Source organism: Glycine max, chromosome 5 (assembly GCF_000004515.6).
Source record: "Glycine max cultivar Williams 82 chromosome 5, Glycine_max_v4.0, whole genome shotgun sequence".
Classification (NCBI taxonomy): Eukaryota; Viridiplantae; Streptophyta; class Magnoliopsida; order Fabales; family Fabaceae; genus Glycine; species Glycine max.
In genome coordinates, this window is record NC_038241.2 from 37,116,209 (window position 1) to 37,137,768 (window position 21,560).

At 33.5% G+C, this 21,560-nt stretch overlaps 4 protein-coding genes and 1 pseudogene across 4 annotated transcripts; 3 read left to right on the top strand and 2 right to left on the bottom strand.

Moving 5' to 3' along the window:
* Positions 1-925: 925 nt before the first annotated feature.
* LOC100808796 (D-aminoacyl-tRNA deacylase-like) lies at positions 926-5,456 on the bottom strand. The gene is given in 8 exon segments (NM_001253198.2): positions 926-1,240; positions 2,271-2,456; positions 3,209-3,283; positions 3,610-3,665; positions 3,882-3,934; positions 4,579-4,642; positions 4,789-5,115; positions 5,195-5,456. Coding segments are annotated over 8 exon segments (951 nt in total). The 5' UTR covers positions 5,297-5,456; the 3' UTR covers positions 926-1,152.
* Positions 5,457-6,386: 930 nt separating this feature from the next.
* Positions 6,387-9,036, top strand: LOC100810589 (pentatricopeptide repeat-containing protein At4g39530-like; annotated as a pseudogene).
* Positions 9,037-9,993: 957 nt separating this feature from the next.
* Positions 9,994-11,737, top strand: LOC100809343 (ribosomal protein L6 family protein). Its single transcript, NM_001255451.2, has 4 exons — positions 9,994-10,284; positions 10,564-10,670; positions 11,054-11,235; positions 11,333-11,737. The coding sequence occupies exons 1-4, from the start codon at positions 10,031-10,033 to the stop codon at positions 11,486-11,488; spliced, it is 699 nt and encodes a 232-aa protein (NP_001242380.2). The 5' UTR covers positions 9,994-10,030; the 3' UTR covers positions 11,489-11,737.
* Positions 11,738-12,896: 1,159 nt separating this feature from the next.
* On the top strand, positions 12,897-14,229 carry LOC100499766 (uncharacterized). Its single transcript, NM_001248794.2, is given in 4 exon segments — positions 12,897-13,199; positions 13,448-13,554; positions 13,789-13,970; positions 14,066-14,229. Coding segments are annotated over 4 exon segments (699 nt in total). The 5' UTR covers positions 12,897-12,945; the 3' UTR covers positions 14,222-14,229.
* Positions 14,230-16,485: 2,256 nt separating this feature from the next.
* On the bottom strand, positions 16,486-20,810 carry LOC100306075 (uncharacterized). The gene is made up of 3 exons (NM_001250216.2): positions 20,663-20,810; positions 19,013-19,255; positions 16,486-16,839 (listed from the first exon to the last, which is right to left on the bottom strand). The coding sequence occupies exons 1-3, from the start codon at positions 20,678-20,680 to the stop codon at positions 16,792-16,794; spliced, it is 309 nt and encodes a 102-aa protein (NP_001237145.1). The 5' UTR covers positions 20,681-20,810; the 3' UTR covers positions 16,486-16,791.
* Positions 20,811-21,560: the final 750 nt, after the last annotated feature.

Consider the following 21,560-nt stretch of genomic DNA (forward strand, 5'->3'; position numbering starts at 1 on the left):
ATTAGGAGAGTAAAAGGTTTGTTTTGTTTTCCAGATTACTAATTAGGCAGCCAAATCCAAACGGTGATTATGATGCTAAAACGGAACGGAATGGAGATGTCACGTGGCAGTAGCACGTGCTCTGGTCAGCACCTACTACGGGGTAGGAGAGTGTGTGCATTCTCCTTTCAAACAAAGAAAGAATGACAAATTCGACGCAACATCACCACCACAACGATTCTGGTGAGATAGCGATCGCTCCTTCATCTTCAATAATTTCTAACCCGTTGTAAAAATAAGTTTTACCATCGATACCAAAAATATTTAAAAGTATAATAGTCTTTTTTTGCTTACAGTAAGAATATGAAGATGATGAATTTTGGCGAACATCCATTTGTAGAGCTTTCTAACGGATCTCCAAAATAAAGCATATAAGTAAAATAAAACAGAGAAATTAATAAAGATATAAACTTAATTTTTTTATTTTTTATTGGTTTAAATTAGTACTTTTCATTTCTTTTAATATTTATCCTTAAACATTTTTAAGGTCAATAAAAACACATTTAATAACAATTACATAGGTATAAATTATTTTACCAACTTGCTTATAATTTTACATTTTTACATCTTGATTTCTTATAATTTTATTATATCAACTTGCTATTTTCTTTTTCTTTTTAGATATAAACTTATTATAGTTAAATATGTTTTTTAAAACTTTTTTTATTCAACCTATACTTTAAGATATATTTGATTTGAACTTTTATATGTACCTCACATATCAAGAACATATAAAATGATGATTTATTTTAGCTCTTAGTATTATAAAATTACAATATCATCATTATTATTATTAATACCAATTCGATACGGTTGAATCAATGATCAGTTTAATGACAGGTCTAACATTAAAAACATTGGAAACATTACATAAAAACAAACATTCTATAAAGTATTATTGCTATATATGGTTTTAATTGATGTAATTGCAAATATTGTTTTTCATCAGAATTGGATTTATGTATATATCAGTTTATCTCAAACTTCAGTTATTCATTAACTATCACTGTGATCTCAAGAAAACTGAATTAAATTGCTAGTATGATCTACCAAAATCTTCAGCCTGACTCATTCCGCACTCTGCAGAAGCTATGTTGTTCACATAGCATCCACTCAATAGAAGTTATTGGGTTTTCCAATTTTAATGTTTTGCTCCGCAAGGAATCCTGTTATGGCATTCTTCTGCCAGCCCTTGAAACTCCTGCAATAAAGAACTAGTTTAGGGTAAAGATTAACTTGAGTAAAAGGAAAAGGCATTAGGTTCTATCTTTGATGTCAAAGCTGGGATCACCTTGGCACAGCTAAAATCATACTTAGTTTTCTTAACTTTCAACATATGCCCATAACATGCCTTCTTCCTTCATGTAAAACCATAAATAAGCTACACAAATGACAGACACAGGAAACGATGAAAGTACTCCTAAGAATATTGCTTTCTAGCATTACCAGAGCACCATTTCAGTACTCAAGGACAAACATGTGTAATTGGCTACAAAAACAAGTTCAATATGACAGCAGCATGCCCTGCTAAAATAGTGTTTTCTTCTTTCTTCCTTTTTCTCCTAGTGCACAAAATCGTCATTCTAGACTCATTTTGAATTTCAAAATTTTGCAGTTGACATGAACATAGTACCGAAGTGTTAACTTAGTTTTAAGCAAACTACTGTACTAACAAGCAAACCCAGTAATAAAAATCTGTCAGCAATGGAGGGGATGGGGAGTGTATATGACAATTAATTTGGAAAGTGGGTAACTTTAGGCTAGTCCCCTCACCACAAAGAATGCAGATGACTCTTAAATCTTAATAAGTGAACATGATAACAAATGGCAGGAACTAGGTAGGGTCCAGGTTGGTTCTTGTTCTCTGACATTTTCCATTAGTGGGGAAGGACTGTGAACTAGTGGGAGTCAGTGAGTGTGGAAGGGATGGTGGAAAAGGATTTATCACTCTTTTCCCAATTTTCCCTAACCCAAAGAAAGCAGTTCTACCATTTTTTTTTTACAATCTATTACTGCAAGAGAATAATGGTAGGTGGAAAGCCTTAAACAGATTGTGGTCTAAATAACAACATTGATTAAGTTTTTCAAACCAAGGTGCCTTGTGGTTGTGGATGATTTTTTTTTTATAAACTGTTCAGCTCTCAACCATGAAATAGCATTCACTTCTTGCTTTGGCATTAGCAATACAAACAGATTGCTGATTGCATAAGGACAATGCTCATTAAGCTCACTTGTGGTCTAGATGTGCAAGAATTTCACCACCAGGAAATGCAGAATAAGTGGCTTCATATGCAGCTTTTATAGACTGTCTCCATGTTCCACCAATCTCCACATTTTTTTCTCCTTTTGACTGGTTTGGATCTTCCATTGGCAGCGAATATCCAGAAAGTAGGTGACCCACCCATACATTATCTTTCCTAGATTGGATGAGCAGAGTAAGTATTCATATTTCATTTGAGCAAAACACATCCAAGAGAAAATATGATGCACACAAAATGTTTAGAATTTCAATTCCAAAATCACCCTCAGGTAACTGATATAGTATGAGATCAAGTTTGAGAAAACTTGTAAAATTTACAGAGCTTTCAAACTAAAGGCCATGTAATTACAAAGTGAACTAATTTAAGCATACAAAAATAAGCATTTTATTAATCATAAAATTTTATGTAAATATCTTCTCAAATGGATTTAGTAGAAATTTATTCACCCAAAGTCGAGATGTATTATAAAACAAAACTTTGTAGTCAATATATTTTCATAATCTATGTGAATGTACTATTTACAGCCTTCCATCATAGGGCCATTGAATTTGATAATAGAATTTTATGAATAATGTAACGATCAAAAATTTTATGAGGGTCAAATTGCTACATTTAACATATCAGTTTTAATAATACTATGATAAAAGTCTTCATCTGCATATTAAGTAAATGGAAGATGCGAGTAATAAGTAAATGGATGATGCGAGTAAATTTGAATAATTGAAACCCTAAAAGGCAAAGACATAGTCCAAATCTTGGGATCAAATAGCAGAGTATACTAGAAGGGGGCTACAAAATTACCCAAAAGTTAATGACGCTGACAACAGCTGATAAGTTCCAGTCTTTCTTTGACATTAGAAAATTAAATTATAAAGACATGACTGACAATGAATGATTTGAATACTTACAATACTACATCCACATGCCGAGGTGCATAATGTCCACCACCTATCCCAAGAAGGATTTTCTTGTTATCATTCTCCCTGTAAGAGCGTGAGATTTAGATTCAGGTTACAAAAATTTCACCATTTGTAGGAAGCTTTAATGATCAAAAGGAAACAAACCTAATATTTCTAGTCCATAATTATGCAATAACACGAACAATTTAAAAGTTTCAGGAAGATATATAGTCCACCAAGTCAGGAATTGTAAGATCAGAGGACCATAGATTAAACATATATTGCATCTCATGAAACAGAGTGAGAACAAGATGTGAAGACTGAAGACCTCACGAGGTATATACCAAATACAAAATTGAGCACGCAAACCAACATCACTGCATGTGATTAACTTAGCTTAATCAACTTACCTGCTCCAGTTTCCTACATCTGACACACCTCCAAGTCCAAGTCCTTCCCATACTAACTACAAGAACCCAAACAAAATATCATTTCAATCAACAAAATCAAATATTACTAACCAGCTGGCAGCTGCCATCTAAAGCATCTATTTTGGTATGGATAGTTAGAGGGAAGTTTATTGTTCAGGAGTAATTGGGTATGAGTGTACTCTCCATACAGGAAAATTCCAGATATTGATGGAAAAGTAATGAAAATAAATAAATATAAAAGTCCACCCAACCTGTGCCATAACTTGAGCAGCATCCTGTCTCTTCCAATAGTCTTCAGTACTACCTATACCAGAATAGAAAAGCAGTTGTTGTATTAAATTTAAAATTTTATCTAACTGCTTGCAGCTTCTAGTGTAACTTGAGAATGGAGTTTAGCAGCCACAAACTATGATAGGAATCAAGAGGAAAACTTGGGTCAGCAGATACAAAATATGGAAAATAGGCCCAAGGTTCAGCAAGTTTACTATAAGAAACGTAAGCAACAAAATAGGGGTGTTGAGCTGGCAAGAGGGGACACATTTTGGCTTGGGCTAATAGATTGATTTTTCAGTTACAGACTCTCTCTTCCCCATTTATTCTAGCTATATTTATTACATGTATTTGGCCACTAAAAATCATTGCTATTAATAAATCCTTATGACTGATATTCTGTTACCACTCTTCCTGCTACAAACCTTCTTAATGGGTGGCTTACTAAAAGAAGGCTGGTGAAGGAATGCTTATGCCTTGAAAGGACAAGACAAAAATCTTTAGGTTGGATGATAAACAATGACAACCCAAATTGGTTAAGACCTAGGACAGTACTTAAATAACACCATTTTCACAGTACTTACCTAATAAATAGACCATGCAACGTGCTTACAAAATAAGATATGTATCAAATCCACGAATCAAAAATCGGTGTAGGAGGAAGGAAAAAACACTGACCAATCTCCAAAAACATGGTTGGCTTATTGGTCAACGGTCCATGGTGAGTGGCCTCTAAAGTAATCTAAATTGAGGAAACAGTGTCAGAATTGCATATCAAAATTGAACTTTCCATCCACAGGAAACAAGCTATGCATTTGCAGGCAAGAATGTCGAATCGAATTGAATCAAAAGCTAATTTAGTTTAATAGCAAAAAAACACATGACCACCTCAAATTCAGGGACAAGATTATGAGCTTGGGCAAGGTTTTTCAAAAGGCGAAGCCAAGGCCCCATCCTAGGATTTGGAAGAGCTGCCCATCCAGGTCTGCCGCCTTGGGGGGGAACATCGCCTTGGCGCAAATGAGGAACTCCAATAGGGTGAACAGTCAGGGCAGGCTTGTTGGAGGCAGCAGTGTGCTTGCTGAAGAAGATCACTTCATCAATAACCTCCCCAGTAACTTCTTCCCACCTCTTGTCCAACTCATCTTCCGCAACTATGCTCTTCCCATGTACCAACACCCTCACCCCTTCATTCACATAGCTCTTCATATCATCCTAGTAAGTGCCAACAAATAACATTCAATTCAAACAAACAAATAGCCAGCAAAAAGGGTATAATTTTAATGGTTTCAACCTGGAAATGGGGACCGGGTTTCCACCCGGGCATGCCCAAAAGCGCGTTGGCCGGGTTGATGGAAGCAGGGTCGGATGTAGTTGCCACTAGGAGCGCCACCATTGCTTTGTGTTCTGAAACTGAAAGTGGTTTTGGGGATGAAGATGAGGTATTTATATGATAACGAATGGAAATTCGTTTTGATTTTGAAGATCCGAGCCCACGGTTTTGAAGATGGAACAGCCGAAAGAAAAGGGGAAGGTGCCGCCGGACCAACTTGCCCGCTGCTAACGTGACTAACATGCTCTATGCTTGGGGAGATCCACAAGGTTTTTTTTCTCTTTTTTTTTTAAAAAAAAAAATTGAGATTTATTATCCAACGAGGGTAAATTAATTCGTTGAGTTTATTGATAGAATATAAGTTTAATTTACATATGATATTTTTTAAAGAGGAACGATTATTTATAGTACTTTTTTTAAGTTGTAATATATTTTTTTCTTTTTAATTAGGATCTTTGATTTCTCATTGAGATATGAGTTAAGCCAAGATTAATAAATTAACAATAGTGTTTAACTACTAAAATTTGATTTTTATTTTTTTAGTTGCCAAAATTTGTACACTCAAGAGAACAACTTTTAAAAAAATTCAATGACTAAAAAAATAAATTTAAATTTGGAAAATTAAAAAAACAAAATCCTCAATTTTGATGAAACATTTCCATTTTTATGTAATAATGGTTCAATTTTTTTTATCATATACATGAAAGATAAAACTTGGTAGAGCATGCTGAATGTATCATTATTGGACACAAACTATGACCAATAATAAATAACACATCGATAAATGATAAAAAAAAAAATAACACATTGATACAATTTCGAAAAGAAAAAAAAAAGATTTCTTCAGGATTTTTATGAATTTGAGTAGGTATTGATTCCTCGACAAATGCATTTTAAACACACGTACAAATAAAATACACTTAATCGCGGAGTTGAAAAATACTATTTTTTATGATAAGGAACTACTCTGTTTTTTAATTATTGAAAATTTATTCAACATTACATTCATAAAATTAAAATGTTAAAAAATATATAAATAACCAAAAACAAATTTTTTGAAAGATAAAAAACTAAAACAAATTTTAGTAAAAAATAATGGATTAAAAAACATATTTGGCTTACCTGATTTTTGAAGATTAACGTTTGCGGACTGGCTTGATAATAATTCTCATGAATCCGAAGTAGATGAAATGCTGATATTGATTTTGACATCATTAAACTAAAACTAGAGCATGCATCCACTTCGCTTCTATCTATGATGCGAAGCCAGCGTCGACTACTACGAGGAATATCCCACTTCAAATTCCTTAACAAAATCAATGTGAGCGAGACTTTGCACTTCTCCACTCTGTTACCTCAGTTTCTTCAACCACATGATTCTCCAATCCTTAAACAAAGGAAAATTGGTCGTGAATTGGCCAACTTATTGCAAAAGCCACGCCCGAACATTCCCACCACTCATTACTATAAGAAAATCCATGCCCACGTTGTGGTGTTGGGTTTTCACCAACATGAACCTTCTGAGTGATGCACAGAAGCTGTTCGATGTTATGTCTCATAGGAACCTAGTTACTTGGTCTTCCATGGTTTCTATGTACACTCAACATGGTTACAATGTGGAAGCATTGGTGTTGTTCTGCCGGTTCATGAGAAGTTGCAGTGAGGAATCAAATGAATACATTTTAGCCAGTGTCGTTAGAGCTTGTACACAATTGGGTAGTCTCAGTCATGCTCTCCAGGTGCATGCTTTTGTTGTTAAGGGTGGGTTTGTTCAAGATGCGTATGTGGGTACATCTTTGATTAATTTTTACACCAAGCATGGTTATGTTGATGAAGCAAGGTTCATTTTTGATGGCCTAGAAGTTAAAACCAGTCACATGGACCACAATTATAGCAGGGTATGCAAAACTTGGAAGAAGTGAAGTATCCTTGAAGTTGTTAGACCAAATGAGAGGGGGCGATGTCTATCCAGACAGGTATGTGATTTCTAGTGTTTTGAGTGCTTGTTCGATGCTTGAGTTTCTTGAAGGGGGGAGGCAAATTCATGGATATATCTTAAGGAGGGGCTTTGACATGGATGTTTCGGTGGTCAATGGAATTATTGATTTTTATTTGAAATGTCAAAAAGTGAAGAAAGGACGGACGTTATTTAATCAGCTAGAAGATAAAGATGTTGTTTCATGGACCACAATGATTGCTGGTTGCATGCAAAATTCATTCCACGGGGATGCCATGGACCTGTTTGTTGAAATGGTTAGAATGGGTTGGAAGCCTGATGCATTTGGTTTCACTAGTGTTCTCAATTCATGTGGTTCACTGCAGGCCCTAGAAAAGGGAAGACAAGTGCACGCTTATGCTGTCAAGGTCAATATTGATGATGATGATTTTGTGAAAAATGGTTTGATTGACATGTATGCCAAATGTGATTCCTTGACTAATGCAAGAAAAGTCTTCGACCTTGTGGCTGCTATAAATGTAGTATCCTACAATGCAATGATAGAAGGATACTCAAGACAAGACAAGCTGGTTGAAGCATTGGATCTTTTTCGTGAAATGAGGCTAAGTTTATCGCCACCAACTCTATTAACATTTGTAAGCCTTCTTGGGCTATCTGCATCATTATTTCTCCTGGAACTAAGCATCCAAATCCACTGCCTGATTATTAAATATGGGGCTTCTTTAGACAATTTTGCTGGAAGTGCTCTAATAGATGTTTATTCAAAATGCTCATGTGTTGGGGATGCAAGACTAGTTTTTGAGGAGATATATGACAAAGACATTGTAGTATGGAATGCAATGTTTTCTGGTTGCGGCCAACAACTGGAAAATGAGGAGTCTCTCAAACTTTACAAACATCTACAAAGGTCAAGGCTAAAACCCAATGAATTCACTTTTGCCGCTGTAATCGCAGCAGCAAGTAACATAGCAAGTCTGCGATATGGTCAGCAGTTTCACAACCAGGTGATTAAGATAGGTCTTGATGATGACCCCTTTGTAACAAATTCCCCACTGGATATGTATGCCAAGTGTGGAAGCATCAAAGAGGCTCACAAGGCATTCAGTTCCACAAACCAAAGAGACATTGCTTGTTGGAATTCCATGATTTCAACATATGCCCAGCATGGAGACGCAGCAAAAGCTCTTGAGGTGTTCAAACACATGATTATGGAGGGAGCGAAGCCAAATTATGTCACCTTTGTAGGTGTACTATCAGCATGTAGCCATGCTGGACTTCTAGACCTTGGACTTCATCACTTTGAATCAATGTCCAAGTTTGGAATTGAACCAGGGATTGATCATTATGCATGCATGGTTTCTCTCTTGGGCCGTGCTGGTAAAATATATGAAGCTAAGGAATTTATTGAGAAGATGCCCATAAAACCAGCAGCAGTAGTGTGGAGGAGCTTGCTCAGTGCATGTAGAGTTTCAGGTCATATAGAACTGGGTACACATGCTGCTGAGATGGCAATTTCGTGTGATCCAGCAGATAGCGGATCATATATATTACTTTCAAATATTTTTGCATCAAAAGGGACGTGGGCAAATGTCAGAAGGGTGAGGGAGAAAATGGACATGAGCAGGGTAGTGAAGGAACCAGGTTGGAGCTGGATTGAAGTGAATAATGAAGTTCACAGATTTATTGCCAGAGGCACAGCCCATCGTGACTCTATACTTATATCTCTAGTTTTAGACAATTTGATTCTACAGATCAAAGGGTTTGGTTATGTGCCTAACACTGCCACATTTTTTCTTGATGATTGATATTAATCAAACTGTACATAGTTTGCTATTTCGTTGGGCAACAATATTGGGCTTCATTCTTTTTTCATCCTGAAGACATTTTTTATCAAGGTTAATTTTGTGATCCAATTAAATTCAAGCTCACCTCTCTGTAGACAAAGGATGAGACTGTGCAGTGATTTTTCCTTGAGATTGAAACATGACAACGAACTTCTACAGCACATACCAAAGAGATGGAGGTGTTCTCTTGTGGGTGACAGGTCAAGGAAGGCAACGCTAAGCTTGAGTTTAGGTGGACAAAGACTCAACTAATAGGCAGAATTGTTGATTATGTGTTAACTGGTACATGAATGCAAATTTGAACTTGCAACTTTAGATTCATCTAATAGAACCGATGAATTTGTGCATGTAAACTTTTTATTTCTAGCATTACTCCGAAGTCCCAAGGATAGGACAATTTTTTGTTTAAGAAAGCAATGTAAATGGTGACACCATCCATCCTCTCCAAAAGAAACAATCGATTATTTTGCTGCTCAACTGAGTCATAGTTACATTTGAACTTATCTTCCTTTTGCTCTTCGGACAAGGAGCAGTGAAGAATCTCTTTTCAATTTGGACTGGGGTGCTTTAACATTATTTAAAATATTAATCTGTGTCTTAAATAAAAGTCAATTCAAAGCATTTTTCTAAAATAAATTACTTTCAAATTAACCGCTTAATGGAAATACCAAGCAATGATTCTATGTATAATTTTTTTATAATTAATTCTGTATAATTAATAATATACAATTGGGATATTTTAAAATTACTTAGTAACAAAACAGAGTCACAGAAATTGAGAATAAGACATAAAAGTAATTTCTTAAAAAAAAGAGACATAATTTTCTCATGTTATTACGTTTATAATGACAAAATAGTTCATGGGCCTGAGACATGGATCCTTTGAGTCGGGTCAGGGCCCGTAAGATAGGGTTTATACAAAAGGAGGCACTTCTCTGATTTCATTTGCGCATTGAACGAAAATTAGGGTTTGTAGTGTAGCAGGAACAAGCAGCAATGGCGCCGAAGGTAACACGCAAGGTTAGCAGAAACCCCGAATTGATAAGGGGAATTGGAAAGTACTCGAGGTCGCAGATGTACCACAAGAGGGGCATTTGGGCTATCAAGGCCAAAAATGGTGGCGTTTTACCTCGCCACGACCCTAAACCCAAACCTGAAACACCCGCTGAAAAACCACCCAAATTTTACCCTGCTGATGATATCAAGAAGCCCCTTGTCAACAAGCACAAACCCAAACCCGCTAAGCTCAGGTGCATTATCAATCTCATTCTCACTTGTTATGTGTAATGGATTTTAAAATTTGTGTTTTTTTATTTGATTTTAGTTTAGTTTGTGTAATTGATTTGATTTGGAGTTTGAGATGGTAGAAAGGTGACATATGATTGAGATTAAAGTAGAAAGAGGATCTATAGGAAACTCTGAAATTTAATGATTGAATAATATAATGTGCCGATACAAAGCTCAGGGTAAATTTACAACCTAACCAATTCACTAACACGTAACTAAGTAGAATTTTGGATGTGTTCCAGGGCTAGCATTACTCCGGGAACAGTGTTGATTCTTCTTGCTGGTAGATTTAAGGGAAAGAGGGTAGTCTTTTTGAAGCAGCTTCCTTCTGGATTGCTTCTTGTAACTGGTGAGTTTTGTTGTTAAACATGATACTTCTTATTGCTAAGATTTTGCATGCTAAGCATTTTGTTCATGTGCCATTGTAATAATCAATTGAATTTTTTATTTTAGTCTTGATGAGTAATAATCAATTATTACTCTTGCATGTGAATGTTGCTTCTTCATTATTGCTTGGGGTGTATACTCCTGTTTCGTCTCACAATGTTAGTCTCATTATATTAGGGATTTCATTTTCTGATTTAAGATTGTATAGGAAACAGTGAAAATAGAAAACAAAGATTAGATGCTCACCAAAATACCTAAATACCTATTGCTCACCAATTGTAATTTGTGATGCACTCTGTTCTCCACCCATCTCTGGTCTGTCTTATATCTCACTTGCCATTTCAGGTCCTTTCAAGGTTAATGGAGTTCCTTTGAGACGTGTGAATCAGGCCTATGTTATTGGCACATCAACCAAAGTAGATATCTCTGCTGTTAATGTTGACAGCTTTGGCGACAAATACTTTGCGAAGGAAGCCCAGAAGAAGAAGAAGAAGGGAGAAGGCGAGTTCTTTGAGGCAGAGAAAGAGGTGGGATTATCAATTTTTGGATTTTGTTGATGTTCTCCCTGTTATTCTTACTTGCTTCTGCATGCTGATCTCTGCATTCTTTTTTCTGATGATGCAGGAAAAGAGTGTGTTGCCCCAGCAGAAGAAAGATGACCAGAAAACTGTGGACGCTGCAGTGTTAAAAGCCATTGAGAGTGTGCCAGACTTGAAGTCCTATTTGGGTGCCAGGTTTTCTCTGAAGGCCGGGGTGAAACCACATGAGCTAGTCTTCTAGAGGAAAGAGGGGTGTTACTCTTGTTTTTGATATCGTGTTTGTTTATTGATGCTGGTTCTTATAGTTGCCCTCTTATAACATTCTTGTTAGCAGACAAATGAAGAACCTAAAATTTTGTTAGTCAAATTGTGACGCGTGCTCTTTACATTTTGTTGATTGTGTGAATTTTAGATATTGTGTGGACCTTTAGCATGCCAAATGAAAAAAAAATTGGAAACAGATATACATGTGGCAAGGCTGGTGAATGGTACTTGTAAAGAACCGTGGTAGTAGTAAAATGGGTATGAACAATTATCATGCAAAATTTTCTGAACTTATCAAATTTGCCTCACGGATTTTTTTCAGTTCACGTCTTTCATAATCTGAAGGGTCAATTTTGTTAGTGTTTTTAGAAAATGAATACTACGTATTATTGTATTAGTGTAAACATTTGACTTGTGTATGCTATTTTTAACAGAATATCTTAGTTTGCACCTTGAGTGCTTTCGTAATATTTATGTGAAATGACATTTATAATCTAATTAATAGCAAAAGGTTTTGCATATTACATAATGATGTTCCACTCAATAGAACGAATGACGATTTACAAATTTAGAGAATATTTTTTGTTTCATTAATTTTACGTACTAAAGTGACTCCTTTGCCAAATTCAAGACCCTAGTTTGAGGTTTACATGGAAATTTTTTCATAATACATTCATAAAATTTTAAGATAATAAAAAAATCGACAATGACTAGGATGAGCCTTCCCGAGTATTTTTTTTTTTTTTTTTGCCCTTGGCTCCTTTTTAGAATTTTCTATTGACTTGCAGTTAAGTAGTTATGCTTTTGGAAAACTTTAATATTCATGTTTAGACTAAATTTGAAAAAATAATCCTTTATTTTTTAAAGGCTGATAAACGTGAAGTATTATTTCTTCATTGATAAATTGAATATGCATTTAATATATACTAAAAAAGTAGAAATAAAAATGAAAACTTTTTCTTTTTGAATTTGAATGAAATGAAATTTACACTTAAAAGATAAAAGTATGATATGTGTGTGAGACAGAAAAAAAATCATGTTTTTTCATTTAAACCATAGGTAAAAGATTCGATCTTGTTTGAATCGGAAATCATGCACAATAGGACTAACTCTCTCATCTATAAAAAAATCAAAACTATGACCCTACTTATAGAAAATCAAATCATTTAAATAGTTTGATGGCACGTGTCAATTTAAACAAATTAAATTTTAATTAGTAAAATGAAGATTGGCATATTAAAAAATTAATGGACACGTATTAGACTGGGCTTGGAACCACAGACGTAAGCCAACATTTCGTGGGTCTGGAGCATGGATCCTTCGAGTCGGGTCAAGGCCCGTTAGATAGGGTTTATACAGAGCATGTGTATGTCTGATTTTCCTTTGCGCATTGAACGAAAATTAGGGTTTGTAGTGTAGCAGGAAGAAGCAGCAATGGCGCCGAAGATAACACGTAAGGTTAGCAGAAACCCTGAATTGATAAGGGGAATCGGAAAGTACTCGAGGTCGCAGATGTACCACAAGAGGGGCATTTGGGCTATCAAGGCCAAAAACGGTGGCGTTTTACCTCGCCACGACCCTAAACCCAAGCCTGAAGCTCCTGCTGAAAAACCACCCAAATTTTACCCTGCTGATGATATCAAGAAGCCCCTTGTCAACAAGCACAAACCGAAACCAGCTAAGCTCAGGTGCATTTTCACTTCAATCCCATCCTCACTTTAATTTGTTTTTATTTTTGTGTTTTAATTTATTTTGACTTATTTTATGATGATGCTAGTGAATTGATTTGGGATCTGGTGAGTGAAATGTATGTTATTGCTAATTGATAAAATGAATTTGAATTTTTTTTAATAAAATTTCTTTGGATTAATGGCATTTTTTTATTATTTATATGTGGAGCCTATGTCGTTTGATTTTGTGTCTGGTGTGTGTTCAGGGCTAGCATTACTCCCGGGACAGTGTTGATTCTTCTTGCCGGTAGATTTAAGGGAAAGAGGGTAGTCTTTTTGAAGCAGCTTCCTTCTGGGTTGCTTCTTGTGACTGGTGAGTTTTGTCATTAATTATGTTACTTTAGCATGTTGTTAATTTGTTATGCTTTGACTGTTGTTATCATCAATTGAATTTATATGTTAGTCATTGTTGAAGTCGTTGTTTGACATTGATTTTTTGATACATATTGATCTCAAATTTTAATAGCACTAGACTCTGCTTTTCTGAAATGTACTCTCTGCTCCACCCATTTCTGGTCTGGCTTATGTTTCTCACTTGCAACGTCAGGTCCTTTCAAGATTAATGGAGTTCCTTTGAGACGTGTCAATCAGTCGTATGTTATTGGCACATCAACCAAAGTAGATGTGTCTGCTGTTAATGTTGACCAGTTTGATGACAAATACTTTGCAAAGGAAGCCCAGAAGAAGAAGAAGAAGGGAGAGGGCGAGTTCTTTGAGGCAGAAAAGGAGGTGGGATTGTCTATTTTCTTATTTTGTTGAAGTTCTTGTTATTCTTAGTTGCTTCTGCGTGCTGATCTGTCTTTTTCTTCTTCTTTATAATGCAGGAAAAGAGTGTGTTGCCCCAGCAGAAGAAAGATGACCAGAAAACTGTTGACTCTGCATTGATAAAAGCCATCGGGAGTGTTCCAGATTTGAAGACATATCTGGGTGCTAGGTTTTCTTTAAAGGCTGGCGTGAAACCTCATGAGCTAGTTTTCTAGAGGAAAGAATGGTGTTTTTCTTGTTTGCATATCCTGTTATTTTTATTGATTTTGGTCCTAATAGTTGCACTTTTATAACTTCCTTGTCAACAGACAAATTAAGTACTTAAAAATTTTGTTAGGCACCAATTGTGTCTCGGATATTCCTTATGCAATTTTGCTCCTTTTCACGTTTTGTTGATTGTATTTTGGGGCTTTCATGTTGTCATTGCAAATGAAGTGGTGCATGGTCATTAGTGGATGCTACCCGATTGCTCCTGCCAGTATGCAGAAATGATACACATGAATGAGGTATCAAATCATTCATCTAAAATTTTATGAATGAAACTTTAATCTAACAGAATAAGTTGACATAAAATTACCTAATTACAAGTTATTGAATGATTTCTTTTTGGATTTAAATTTAAAATGAGCAATTCAAAAAGTAAAGTATGAAATAACAGTTGTTAATGAAAAAATTAGGGGGTATCCATAAGTTCGGGTCAATCCAATTTGATGTTTTATCTTTTTTAAATCTAATTCAATCCTTATCATATAAGTAAATATAATATTTATTATATGTAAATTAATTATTAAACCACTCATGATTTATTTTTGTTGAGTTATTTTTATTTTGCCTTGATTTTGTTTATATTTTTTCATGTTAATATAATATTTTATCTAAAATAAAAATATTGTATTAGCATTGAAATCATTATTTGTCAAATATTGTCACAATTTGGTTTCAAAAGAGTATTTTAGTCATTACTCTTTCTATCTCTAATTATAAGACTCTTCAAAAATTTATTTGTTTCTTTTTATAAGGTTTTTAAAAAAAATTTAGATGTATTATTTATTATTTTTTATATATATTCTTACTTAATTATTATATTTTCAAATATTAATAAAAAATAGTTAAGTGGATAGAGAAATAATTTTGGAATGATAATATAAATAATTAATAAATTAAATTAGTTATTTTTGTTTAGGGATACCAATTAGTCTTATAATTAGAAATATAGGGAGCATATACTTTCAAAGTTTTTGACAAAAGAGACTTACTAAAAAATTGTATTTTTTTATAATTTTTGTTAAACATTTAGACCCGATTATAATCATACCCGATTATGATTATGTTGGTTTGGTTGGATACATAAAAAATTATATAGACTCGATCAAACTTGCAAAATTTTAATTGGATTGGTAATAAATTTAAATAATTTGACTTAATCTGACCTGAATACTCCTAAAAAAATAATAGTTAAAACTAAATTGATAAAATAAAAGTAACAAAATAAAATGAATTCATACTTGAAGAGACTAAAGCCTCTTTTTTTTTTTACAACTAAAGTCATATTTTAAACAAATAGGTTTTTTTTGTATTTTTTTATCTTTAATATTAAAGAAGTGTGGTTTGTCAGTTTTGGAAACTCTGCAACGTGGGACTAAACCCAAAGAAATTACTACTATTATAGATGGAATGACTGGTAAAACCAACAGGGTCAGTTGGAGTCTCCAGAGTCCGGATATCAACTGTATGATGGGGTGTTTGTTAGAGAACTTGCAAAACATTCATTGATGCTAAATCCTGTAGGAATTTCCTGAAGAGGAAAATTTGGTTGGATGGATGTTGCCGTGTGTTGGTGGTCCTAGTCCCAGTTTAGATAATGGACAATGGCCTAAAGCAATCTTATTCCTTAGAGCGTATTTCTAATGAGATTTTTTGAAAAATTTATTAAGTGAAAAAACTCTTAAGTAAAATGTCTTGAAAAGAAAATGTTTCTAATTGATCACTATACATTACTGACATCAGGAAATAGAATAAGCCTCCACGCAATATTTATTTGGTTGTCATCATAAAAATGGAACATTACTGGCTGGCAGGAATTGCAATTAACGCATGACCACTGATAATTATTTATTAAATGTACAACGACAAAATCTCAGTAAAAGGTTAACAACGGCCACGATGACCGTAGAGCTGATATATAGTGGAAACCCTTCTATAGTTCTATGCCTAGCAAATTGTAGATTTGTTATGCTACAAAGGTCAGAAAAATAAAAACCAATGAGTCACAATGTCTAACTCTAAATACACTTCCTCTTTTGGTTACGGCTGGTTACTCTTCTATTAAACTGGAAGCGAATTACTGATGAAATTGTAGAAGAAAAAATGAAAATATTACCAACACAATTTTTGAATACTTATGTACTCTTTAATATTGAGCTACAGGTTCCAAACTTGCTTAATATTAAAAAAATAAGGATTTTCAAAGCAAGTGTCAGACGAAATTTAATTTAAGAATAAGATTGGAAGAGTGATAAAATGGAAAATATTTATCGTGTTTTTACAAGTTTTTTGGTCAAAACTCATGAGCGCCGTTTAATGGTTACCATCTTTACCTGTAGTTTGATTAACCAAATTTTTAGCTACCATAAGAAGTAACAGAGGAGCATAGCTATTCCTATCCATAATCAAGATCAATAGGTAATAAGTATTTAATATTTATCACCAAATGAACAGAGAAGCATAGCTATTCCTATCCATAATCTTCAGAAAACTAGCGAAAGATTGCACTTGCCCTTAAATGTTAGGCTTTCACACAACAATTGAAGTAGCTGAGGAAGCTCTTCCTTGCCTGTCAGGGAAAATAAATAAATAATGATGTAAAAGATGTGCACCATACGTATATACGACATAATTGAGCATTTTTTTTTTTAAAAGCATAATTGAGCAATATTGATCAGAAACCACAAAGACATTGGGTTGTTTTCTTTTCTTTTCTTTTTTTGATACATTTTATTTGGGCTGTTTTCTATTAGGCTTCTCATAACCACATAAAGGGACATTATCTCTAACAAAATACGAGCAAGCTATATAATGTGTGGCCCTCTTACTATTGAATTGAATAGAATTCAATTGCTCCAAACATCCATCGCATGTGCAACAACTAGAATTGCGTGTTGCCATGGTATCTAGATGATACACAACAATAATTTGGGTCCCACCATAATATTCTCTGTATTGTATGATTTAGTGTATCCTCTTCTTTCTATGGTGGAAAATGTTTGTATATTTTTTTCACTACATTATTCTTCACTACTTTCTCTCCATATTGTGTTCATTAATATATGGTACAGCTGCTGGAAAAGTAGAAAACCACGGATCTATGTCCCTTGTTCAACATAATCCTATATTATTTTGATCTACTTCATTTTCTTTTCCAGAGTCTCAAAGCATTTCAGTGACGGGGTAGATGGAAGATTGTGTATGTCATTAGTTTATTCAGTAATAGTGTTTAATTTATCATGATGAAGATTTGTATGGCTAGGTTCATCCCGAGTCCCAATACTAGAAATGAAAGGAGAATATATATGAAATTAAACTTGAAGAGGAAAAAAAATGATATAAACGATATTTCTTGAAGAGTAACGGAATTTTTTTGGCGAGAAACCCTCTATGTCAACTCGAGTTTTTAAATCCAAATATGAACTAATCGGTGCCTTTTTCTATGTGGAGACAGACAGGTTACTAGTTTGAAAATGTTTGCTAAATGCTCAACAGCTCAAGGTCAAGGAGAGGAGAGAGAAAGAGAAAAAGTCAGAAAGGGAGAGCAAATACCTCTCATCCCGTAGTTTCATACATTAGCTGTACCTACTTACTAGAAAAATGGAATTCATAGGACAACTTTATAATGCACATTTTACAAGTGTGTGTGAGAGAAGTGTAGAATAAGATAACCAAATGTGATAAAAGTGAAGAAAAAAACAACTAAAATAGTGATATGGGAAAAGTGAGTAAGAATAATATTGCTCAAAGGTATATATGTTCATCAACACACTCTTCAATTATATTGAGTTATATTATTTGTAAAACATTTTTTATATATAACATTCATTTATAAATTGGTTAATGTAATTTATACATGTTAATCATATGAAAAGGAGTAGAGGGAAATTAAGAAAGATATTGGAAAAAAAAATATTAAAAGAGATTTCATAATAAATAAAATCTCTCAGAATTTGATTTTTGACCAAGCTTTATTATTATAACATCATTGATTCATAGAACCAATTTCACTTAACAGGATAAGGCTATTATTGTTATATTTTTATAAGAATATTTTTTCATTAATTTATCTGTCATATTAATTGTCTTATGTGAGACTTCTCTCTCTTCTTTCTTGACTTTTTTCTTTTTTATAGAGATCACATATTTTCTTGACTTTCTTTGAGGTATTAAAAATTATACAATTTGTTTATACAAATATAATTTAATTGCAAAAAACATATTTTCATATTAGTATCATTCTTTAAAAGCTAAGACACATCATTTTGGTATTGTGACGTGTGACGACTATACGCGATTTTTTCTTCTCTAACATAGCTAGGACATAACATGAACATAAATGTGGTTAAGAGGAAAACTTCAGTAAATAGCTAGGTCTTCAGGCGAAGATCAATTACTCCAATATAAAATAAAAATGGACACAAACACATTCACGGTCACACAAAGATTGAGTTTATTTTAAACTTCTTAGTAATTTTTAACGAAAATACGATAAGAATGTTTTTGTCTCATACCATCTTTTGATCTTATACCACATGCATCCCCCATCCACCCCATCTTCCACTTCAATTATATATATTCTGGGATCTTTTTAGTTTATTCTTTTTATAATATCATACTGATGAAGATTTGCTGGCTACATATAAACTGTAACTACAATATTTGTGTGGATCAACAGTAATAGTGTTGAAGAGCTTCCCAAAAATAAAGAACAGCGAAGCTTGTGAAGACAAGAATCTTACAGTTGGAGAGTTGGTTTGATGGTAGTGCGGTTGAGGGTGCTCACTGCTGTGGCCAGTGTTGACGCTGCTGGAGGTTGTCGAATCCATGAACTCTTCTTCATTGCCAAGGCTAGCCCTGGATATATTTGTCTTGTTCTGCTTCCTAGTTTCCCGGATCTTTGAGAAATCAAGTGAGTAGTCCGGCACTTGGCCCTTCTGATCCCAGTCCCCAAATTGTGGCACCGATAACCATGGACCATTTTTCTATATATGATTACAACTTAGTCAGCTAATCACAATAAGAAAGGGTTCATAATTTGTAATGAACTTTTTTTTAATATGTAAGAATCTAAAATAATATCAAAAATTTATATTAACTCATGTATTCGACTCAAGTAACTAAACTTGATTCTCTTTCATTTGTAATGAACTTAATGTTAGTTAAAATGTAGCATACAAAACAAAATGTAATTGAAAGATTTAGAATAAGATGGAATATTATTGGTATTATTACTTATTATGAGTTGCTACTAAGTATATGTTTGGATACTTTTCAAAATTATGATGAGTTGAATCAATCTTGATTTTAATCAAATTTAATATTTTTGAATTATTTTTAAAATTATGATAGAATTAATTATAATGTATAAAATTATGATAAAATTGAAATAAGTAGAAGTAATTTCTATTTCTACCAAAATCAATTCTACACTAATCAATTTTGTAAAATCAATTTTATTTAAAATCAATTTTTTTTCCCGCAAACACACACTTAGACAGCATAGGAAAATTTACCCAACTATAAAGCAAAACATGGGAAAAGAACGAATCGTAGGGATGAATTTGACTATTTCTTTGCTTTAGAAATTAAGGAGTTTATGATTACTTGTACGACTGTAACACTGTCATCAACGTTTCAAAGCAAATCAAGGTTCCTTCGAGGTTAAAAACAATTGTAGAGAATCTTCATCCTTTTAAAAAGTTTACATAAAACAATAGAAAGAGAAAATGTAATAGTAAAACAAAATGATTAATTTAGCCAAGCTGGAAGGGGAAGCGCATGAATCATGGTACCCGTGTCTCCGTTTAAACCGATTAAAGAAAATACGAAAGAATCAAATCGAAGAAGAAAAATACAACAATTTCTGCAGATGCATGTTGAATAACAGCTATTATTACTTGAATGACCAAAAGTAAATGTTAAATCAGACGAGAAACAAACTACGGATTTAATTTGAAGGCGGATAAAACATGCAATTCTTTAGATAATTTTTGTAGTCTTCTCAGATTAATTAACTTTAGAATTTCACCTTTAACAAAGAGAATAGAACCAAAAGCAGGTAAATAATTGCATGTAAGTAAGATTTTCGACCTTTAAACTACGTTAACCAGTAATTAATCTGGTTAAAGCCTATCTCCAAGCTACTACCAAGTTTTCACAGAACCTATTAACAATACAAATATATATAATATATCGTTTTCAAAATTAAAGGAGAAGAAGACACTGCTCTCTCTGTTTCTGCTTCAACAAGTAGCATGCAATTTAATCTCCAGATTCGCGATTTAGCGAATTTCACATTGACGCAAACAATACAGCGATTACTTATTTTATGAACCGAATACAGTGTGTGAAGAAGAAGACTAATTAGAGAGAGAGAGGGAGAAACTGACCTCTTTACGACGGTCCATGAGAGTGAAACAAACAACAGATAGGAGAATGCGAAAGAAGAGAAAGAAACGAGAGGTCCCCGTTCGTTGGCTATGATGTCAAATACAAAACTTATTCAACAATGCCAATCAATCTCATTGGATTGCAGTAACGTTATATCATGTGTCTTAACCCTTCCATTTTATAAGGAATCTTCATTAAAAATCTAATAAAAAATTATTTTTATTAAAAATCAAACTCAAGTAAGATTTAACTTTAACTTTAAAACATTAAATATTTGTACTTAATCATTGATTGTATCTCCAGTCTTATATACTTACAACAAAAACAAAGCTGCATTTGCTGTCATTTTTATCAAAGATGTGATACATGTATATTAATTCTCACAATAATTTATATAATATTATTTTATGTATTTATTTATTATATTTCAAAAAAAATTTCTCTTTCTCACTTTTTTCCTAATCTCTCCTCTCCTCTTTGTTGTAAGATTCATTTTACAACTTACAAGTATCATTTCTCTTCTTTTTTTTTTAATTGAAAACTTTTGTATTGTTTTGTCAGTTCATTTACGAAAATGCCACTCTTGGACACGCTATGCATACCCAACACAGCAGTGTGCACACGACTTTTACACTTATCTTTCGCTTTAGGCTTCGGTGTCTTTTTCTTCTTCTTAGATGTTATCATACCCGTGACGTACGGTTTGGCCTCTCAAAAAATGGAAAATGTCTCCTTAGTTGATAAACAACCAAATCCTGAAAAATATCTTTAAAACAGTAATCTCTTCCAAATAAGGTATTTTTTTGAAGATGATAGTTATCAGCATACTTTCTAAGTTATAGTTAATTAAATATTTGTGAAGATTCTAAAATTATAAAAAAGCTTATTAAAAAAAAG

Excerpts from the sequence above, each read along its gene's own strand:
- LOC100809343 (NM_001255451.2), top strand. The coding sequence starts at position 10,031 with ATGGCGCCGAAGGTAACACGCAAGGTTAGCAGAAACCCCGAATTGATA. Across the intron at positions 10,671-11,053 it reads TGGATTGCTTCTTGTAACTG|GTCCTTTCAAGGTTAATGGA; the intron begins GTGAGTTTTGTT and ends TTGCCATTTCAG. Across the intron at positions 11,236-11,332 it reads TCTTTGAGGCAGAGAAAGAG|GAAAAGAGTGTGTTGCCCCA; the intron begins GTGGGATTATCA and ends CTGATGATGCAG.
- LOC100306075 (NM_001250216.2), bottom strand. Across the intron at positions 16,840-19,012 it reads ATCAAACCAACTCTCCAACT|GCAAGGAAGAGCTTCCTCAG; the intron begins GTAAGATTCTTG and ends TTTCCCTGACAG.